The 8,109-nt window shown below is 47.6% G+C and overlaps 1 protein-coding gene across 2 annotated transcripts in view; it reads right to left on the reverse strand.

Moving 5' to 3' along the window:
• Positions 1-4,288: 4,288 nt before the first annotated feature.
• The window catches only part of Stx8 (syntaxin 8), a 259,235-nt gene continuing 255,414 nt past the window's right edge, over positions 4,289-8,109 (reverse strand). For both annotated transcript variants that reach the window (XM_015504479.2, XM_048798066.1), the window contains exon 8: positions 4,289-4,465. In XM_015504479.2, coding sequence (XP_015359965.2) covers positions 4,398-4,465 — 68 coding nt within the window. In that variant the 3' untranslated portion in view covers positions 4,289-4,397. The remainder of the gene's footprint in view (positions 4,466-8,109) is intronic.

The following is an 8,109-nucleotide window of genomic DNA, read 5'->3' on the forward strand; positions in this document are numbered from 1 at the left end:
TGAGACTCAGGTTTGGTCCTTTTAGGTCAAGTGTCCAGTTCTTAAGAACTTTCATGATGTGGCTTTTTTCTGTCCATAAAGTTGTCTGTGCCTCAGTGTGCTGTGTCTCTTTGGGGACTCCATCACAGCCAGGAGCTGGGCTGCCAGCTGCGGCCCCAGGCCCAAGCCTGCAGGAAGCACACCGTTGATCAGAGACACATTAGAATGGGCACCGTGGTCAGCCCTGCTGCCTCTCAGGGCCTTCAGCTGTGGCTTGGGAGACGAGGTAACATCTGTACAACTCACCCGATACAGGAAATTGTGCTGGGTTGCTGTGAAGCACTGGCCCAAGACAATAGGAAAGGCCCATTTTAGAGACTGGAATGTTGAAGTAAAAGGACACTGAGAGGTCCTCACCAGCGACCAGGGCCAGGCCAGGCCAAAGCCCAGAGGGCTGCCAGGAATAGATCTGCCTGGCTGCCCAAGAAGCAACTGGGGAGGTTCACAGTTCATGAGGCCTCTTTCCCCTCATCCCTGCGTCTCCCAGGGACAGTGTCTGGCATGGGGATGCCCACTCGTGGCAGACACACCCCTCAGTCTCAGATTTCGTTAACAGACATCTCTTTCCGTTCTCTTTTTAAGACTAAATAAAGACATATAATAAATGCGCCAAGAAAAACGGGGAGTGAAAAGGGAGAAAGAGCCAGTGAGAAACACAGTATATAGACGGATTAACTTGTTGCTTTATCAAACTGGAGACTCGGTGGGACAGCGAGGCATTTCTGGAAAGAGGTCAAGGCCTTTTGTTACTGGCACGGAGCTGGGAGGAAGTCTGTGAAATCATACAATTAGAGGAAAGGAGTTTGGGCTCCCTTTTAAAATAATGGGGAGAAAGCCCCTTTAACCCCAGTGGGGCTAGGTTTGAAACTCCACCTAGGTAAGAGATCTTGAGTCTGTGCACAAAGCTGCCAGTGTAACTCTGAACCTGAAGGAGAAGGAAAGAGGCTCACCTCTCCACCAGGAGGGAGGCGGCAGCTCTGCAGCTGGCTGCTGGCAGTTCTCTTTAATGAGTCAGGGGAGAGCCAGGTGGACAGTTCTGGAAACTTAGGTACAGTCAGGAATTCTGCAGCAGCCCCCATGGAAGGAAAGTTCTCAGGATCTGAGCTCAGAAGAGAGCACAGACCCAGGCAGGTTGGCTGGCTGCAGGCAGCAGAGAAAAGAAGGACAAGGGTTTTTAACATCAAGTCTCCAGAGGCTAGGTGCAGGCTGTGACTCCGACCTTGCAGAAGCATATGACTCCTTGAAAGAAGCATATGGTCCTCGACTGATGACAGCTGAGGTTTAGTGCAGTTATCAATAATCACAAAGTTTAAATGGAATGAAAGTACCAGCTGTACCCGGGGATCTGGATTTCTTTATATGGTATCTAGACTTAAAATGCTTATAATTAATAATCAGCTAAGTTAAACAATTCTTACGCTGTTATCTTAAATAAAGTTTATTTTCACTAAAAAGTTTCCGAGGTGCTGGGTGCTGTGGCCCTAGCTAGCCAATCTTCTTTATCTCCTTTATGAGGGCTTACAGCTCGACCCATCAATCTCACAGTCTTTGCTTCAGGTCACCTGGGACTGTGGTCCTGACACTTTGGCAGGAGGTGGGAGTGACTATGCTTTGTGAACCATGTTGGCAAATGCTACTTTTACATGAGCCACCTACTTTTATATGAGCCACATGTCCACATGTGGACACTATAAGGTTGGTCTTAAGAAAACAGGTCCCCAAAAGTGTTGCATCCCAGTCAGCTGGGTATTCCTTGCCACTTCTAGTCTGGTAAGGACAGGTGTCTCACTTGGGAAACTCACGCCTTGAAGAAGACCGAAGGAGCTGGTCTCTGTGTGGCATGCCCCTAGCCTCTGTATTCCCCAACATCTGAATGGTAGGTCCTATCTCTTTAACTTCCCAGGCATCTTTTCTTCCACTCTTCTGACTGTGGATCCAGAGAAGTGAAGTAACTGTTCCAGGGTCACACAGCTAGTAACACTGGGGCTGGGCCTAGAGCCCATTCAGCCAAAAGAACAGAAGCTGCTGTATGTAGACATCAGCTCAGTGTTTTGCTTGAAAAGGCCTTTCAGTGTGACTGAGCCAGGACTCTGTGGCTCTGGTTCAAAGTCGTCCCACGAGTTGCTGGGGCTCCGTGCTGAGCAAGTCAAGAGGAGGTGAGAAAGTCAAACAGACTGTCAATGCCTCCTCTCCTGAGCCCCAGAGTGGGGGCCAGGGGCTCTAGGAGATGTAGTTTGTACAGATTTGGGGTTTCACACAGACTGGAAGATGTGGCTCTGAGGATTCCTGGTCTTCCATTGGGTGATCCATTAGCAACCGCCCCACCCTGACAAGGAAATGCATCCTGGGGCATGTTGCCATCCACAAGCCCTTGCCCAGGCTCCAGCAGGGCCTCTCCAGGAACACACCCGTGTGAAACAAACCTGCTCCTCTCTCCTCCCCTTCACTGTCGGAGTCCCTGAAGATGGCTCATGCTCATGGAGGTCCCATTCCTCACCCTCTCAGCCCTGTGCCAGCTCCCATGTGGACACCTCCCAGCCACCCTGATAAGTCTTCTGGAAGGGCCTGGGCCTCCTCAAGAGGTCACTGGGCACCAGGGTCCAAACTGACAGGAGAGCTTGTTTTCCTGGCTGGCTCACTTTCACATCCTCACGCCTCTGTCCTGCTGCACTAGGTTGAAAGCAGGTGGCAGGCTCCTGAGCTCCAGATTTGGTGACCATCTGGCTCACAAGGTTCAGGTGAATTAGAGGCAGAATCCCTTCCTCAGCTGAGTCAAGTGACATGCTCTGTGCTTCCACCTGTGACTCAGTGCTCAACCAGGTGGTAGGGGGAGCTTGTCTCCTTTTTCTAGATGAGAACACAGAGGCATAGAAAAGAACCTGTTTGTGGTCACAGATCTGGTGAGGGGTGTGGTCATCCTGGAGCTGTTCACTGCATATTCACACTTCCTTCCCAAACCTTCCTAGTCCCCCGTGGTGACGTAGGACTAAATACTAGTTCTGGCCAGTGAGTTGAGAGCAGAGGTGATGGGTTCACTTCTGAACTGAACACTTCATTGCCAGAGTCCTCTTTTCCTCTGCTGGAGGGGCCTCAGTGGCTGTCCCATTGACTTGAGTTCTGGAGCAAGGAGAGGTGGTGAGATCTAAGCAGGTGTCTGGACCCAGCTCTTCCCTGCACACCTAGAGTCTTTGGTCTCAAGATCCCAGGAAATAACATCATGCCAGGCTGTACCATGTCACTCTTCCTGGTGTCTGTCTCTGTCCAGAGGGGAATTCATGTTACATCATCCTGAGAAAGTTCACAGGAGACCCTCCAACAGTCCCCCTCCTCAGTGATATCATGTGCTTTGGCAACTGCTGGGTCATTGACCCTAATTCTTTTTCCTTCTACCAGAGGCACAGTAAGGCCTGCTTCCCATCCTACTTTCCCACACAGGGCGGAGAGAAGGCACGATACTTGGCCTTCTGTTCCCTTCTAACTTACCCATCCTGAGGGCCTGACATCCTTCGGGGGCTGGCCCCATCGTCCTGTCTTTCTGAGCAATGCACACAAGTCCAGGCTCTGTGATACCCACATACACACTGCCAGAGCTGGTGTGGGAGGCAGACAGGCAGCGTTGTCCTTACTTCATGAGCGCTCCGTTTTTGAACCCTACACAGGACTCTACCACCTGATTGTGCCCTATTCTTACACTTCAAGCAAGAGATTGGATTCTGGCTGCTTAGGAAGATGGTTCAACATTGAAAAGTGAGTTCATTATCACTAAGCAAATGAAAAAGAATGTATTTTCAGGGAAGAAGGCAGTTACCAGAATCCAGAAATATCTCTAAGCAGGAGCAGCCAGTGCCAGTAAGAACGTGAACCCCGAGGGGTGACCTAGGCGGGGAAGGTTGGTGGGGTGTTTTCTTGGAAACCCCTTCTGCATGACCCTAACCTCACTCCAGCCTCACTGCCCAGACACACAAGGCACACAACTGTCCACTTGTTTCCTACATGGGGATGTAACATCTCCAAGCAGACCGGGCATCAAGGTTACAAACTGTCTACTAATTCAGCATCTCCCAAGATGCCCAGCACACTGTGGAGTGGCTGGAATCCATTGGCAGCCATGGGGCAGTCAGGAAGGGACTACTTGAGGGACCCACTTGCTAGCATCAAAATGACCAAGTTTAAAATCAGAGGGCTACACTGGGCCAACATTCTAGGTAGCTCTCAAGCTGCTGAGCTATGAAGCATCACACATCAAGAGTTCAGAGCTGTGGGGGAATTTATTGAGAGCAGATTTTGCGTACCAAAAGGGTGCAGGGCATTTATTCTGTCGTTGGCTGGTGTCACAGCGGGTGGTCCCTTTATTGCTATCAGTTGGTTGGCCAGACTGCAACAACCACAATAGCCACGAGCAGCAATAAAATCACCATTATCATCCCTGAAAAACAGAAGAAGAACATGCATCTTTTAATGATTCAGGAAAGCATTGCACATTCTATGAAGTATCTGCAAAAAGGGCAGTGGACACCGTTATGGCTTGGCAGGCTGGTGGATGCTGGCTCCTGGGGGCCTGGAAACAGCCTTTGTCACCTGGAGAGCTGTGCCAGTGCTCCTGACTGCAAGACTGAGAGGCCTGGGGGCAGGGCAGGTCTCTCCATTCAGCACTCCAGCAAGGGGTAGTGCGCAAAGCCTCCAGCTCCAGCTTCTGTGCGTCCCTTGGGCCACGAGGCCAGTGGGAACAGCTGAAGGTGTTCACCCTGTTACACAATTGAATTTTGTATTGGTGAAACGCCAACAAAGCAAAGAACTTAAGAATTTTACAAAGAAATAGTCTTGAATTCATTTTTTCCACAATCCACGTAGCTTCACTTTGTCTTCTTGAGTCTGAAACACATCACTCACCTGTAAAAAGAGTACCCAGCAGACTAAAATTTTCTGTGGATATTTCTTGGATTAATATTTTTTCATTTTATTTCCTAACGCTTTTGGCTAGAGACCATGAAGGGCCCTCCCAGTCAGTATGCCCACCAGGGCCAGGCATCTGGGCTTACTATTGCCCATTCCCTCACTACACATGGCTGACTTGGACCTGAGAGAAACAGCCCTTCATTCAACAAGCTCACTGATTTTTCCCTATTCACTTGCCCAGTATTTAATTCCAAGTGCTTAGTGTGTACCACATGCCACAGGTGACCTGGTATAGCCTAAAAGAACCAGGGCATGGCTACTACAGAGTAAGCACCAAGAAAAGCCTGCTAATCCAAGACTCCCAGGCTTCTGAGACTCCAAGGTGAAGTAAGGAGCAGATAAAGAAAATGTTTTTTATACAGTAACAAGGTGGGCAAAACACAAAGTGTCATTTGGCTAGCAGGATAGCTCAGGAAGACCAAGATGCTGGTTCAAAGATGGGTCAGGCTGGGTGCTGTGGCGCACATCTGTAATCCCAGCGATTCAGGAGGCTGAGGCAAGAGGATCACAAGTTCGAGGCCAGTCTCAGCCACCAAGTGAGACCCTGTCTCAAAAAGAGCTGGGATGTAGCTCAGTGGTACAGTGCCCCTGGGCTCAATTCCCAGTACCAAACAAACAAAAAAGACATAGCTCAGTGGTTTAGCACTTGCCAAGCATGCACAAGGCCCTGGGTTCAACCCCCAGCACTGCAAAGCAAACAAACAACCCCCCCATCCCACAAACCAAAACAAACAAAACCCCAGAAAGGCCAGGATCCAAACAGTCTAATTCCTTCTCCTACAGGAGACCACAGGTTGCTTGTAAGCCACCACCACATTACTGATCTTAATAGCTACAGATATACCCTAGGTAACCAATGGCTATATCTGGCTATTTATACTGAAACTAAGATTAAATAAAGTTAAAAATTCATTTTTTTAGTTGCTCTAACTATATTTCAAGGGCACAGCAGTTACATGTGGCCAGTAACTACTGTGTTGGACAGACAAGATAAAGAACATTTCCACCATTGTAGAAAGTCTTACTGGATAGCACTGACGCAGAAGATGGATTTTGTTTTATTTTATTTATTTTTTTTTTAAAGAGAGAGAGGGGGGTTATTTTATCTCCTGCTGTTTCCCCAGCACCTACAACACCACCTGTACATATCCCAGAATACATATTTGTTGAATGAATGAATGAATGAATGCATGGCTACTCATAGTCATTCACTCATTCATTATGCTGGGGATTGAACCCAGGAGCACTTGATCACAGACCTCCATCCCCAGCCCTTTTTATTTTTCATTTTGACACAAGGTCTCACTAAGTTGCTGAGGCTGACCTTGAACCTGCTATCCTCCTGCAACAGCCTCCTCAGTTGCTGGGAGTATAGGCGTGCGCCACTGTGCGCAAAGCCTTTGCAGTCTTTTAAATGTTCATTCTATATTTGGTTACTTTCTTACATGCTTTTACTTCCTCTTGGGTCAGTTTTGTTAAATTACATGTTTCTGGGAAACTGTTAATTTTTTTCCCCAGAGTTTTCAAAATTACCACCATAAAAGTATTCACTATATTCTCTTCTGAACTCAATGCTATGCCATATCTGTGTTCTTTTCCTTTCCAATACTGCTTACTTGTGAATTCTTTTTTCCTGACCACCCTTGACACAAGTGTTTCTCTTTTCATTAATCTCTTCTAAGAACAACTTTTGACTCTGATCATCTCTTGTTTCCTCATCTGTTTTATTAATTTCTGTTTTTATTTTTTAACATATATATGCATATACATACATGTGTGTGTGTGTGTGTATATGTTGCAGTTGGACACAATTTTATTTATTGATTTTTATGTGCTGCTGAGGATCAAACCCAGCACCTCGCACACCTTGCACATGCTAGGCGAGCACTCTACTGCTGAATCGCAACCCCAGCCCTCTGTTTTTATTTTTGCTAACAGTATCTTTGGGTTTACTCTGTTAGTCTTTCTCTAAATTCTTGAATTGAAAATTAACTCACTCATTTTCCATCTTTCTTTATTTTAAAACATTATGCCTACACTTGATACAGAATAATTTTCTAATTTCTAAATATTTTTAAATATTCAAAAGTGATTTCTTCTTTGGTCCAATAATTACTTAGAAGCATCTCTATAATTTTTCAATTATACTGAAACAAGCTTATCAAAACATGCATGTACTATATTTTGATATAAAAACACTTGCTTTCCACTGGTCACAATGTAGTCACAAGTACTATTAATACTATTACTGTGGTTTGTTGCCTGCATTTGAACTTAATGAAAATGTTAATTCCAATAAGACACTAATGAAAATAAGAATACAATTTGTGCCAGGTTTGGTGGTATATGCCTGTAATTCCAGCAACTTGCAAGGCTGAGACGGAAGGACTGTAAGTTCAAGGCCACCTGGACAACTTAGTAAGACCCTGTCTCAAAAAAAAGCAAGGGTGGGGGGTGGGAATGTAACTCTGTGCTTGTTTACCATGTGCAAGGCCCTGGGTTCAATCCCAAGCACTGCCCCCTGCCCCCTGCTTCCCAAAAGAATGCACTTTGCTTTCCATCCAAGTTCATAGACTTCCTGAATTTAATCCACAGGCCCTCAGGGTTCAATGTAGATCAGGCACTGTAAATTTTAAATCTATGATTTTGAATATTGAAAAAGGACTTAGGTGAGGTCCCTTGTCATCTCCCTGTGATAGTGGGTGAGTCTTTATTAATACAGCCTCTTTCTCTAAGGATTCCATCTTTAGAGAGGCCCCATCTCAGGAACCTAAGGGTTTGTTCTCAGTCTTCAATCACTGGACAAAAACCTGAGATGTGGACCTGCGACCCACGGGCAGAACAGTCCCAGCAACCCGCAGAGGGGCAGAGCCGCCCCACGCGCCTGCAAGGTAGGTGGACCTGCGACCCACAGGCAGAACGGGCCCAGGAGCCCGCCAGCGTGGAAGACACATCGCCCCGGTTGGGGGAGGGGCAGAGCCGCCGGGCGCCTGCAAGGTAGGCGGACCTGCGACTCACCGGCAGAACAGGCCAGTGGCCTGGCCACCCCCCCGCGCCTGCAAGGTAGGCGGAACTGCGACCCACCGGCAGAACAGGCCCAGCGGCCCGTGGAGG

This window comes from Marmota marmota, unplaced genomic scaffold (assembly GCF_001458135.2).
Source record: "Marmota marmota marmota unplaced genomic scaffold, marMar, whole genome shotgun sequence".
Classification (NCBI taxonomy): domain Eukaryota; kingdom Metazoa; phylum Chordata; class Mammalia; order Rodentia; family Sciuridae; genus Marmota; species Marmota marmota.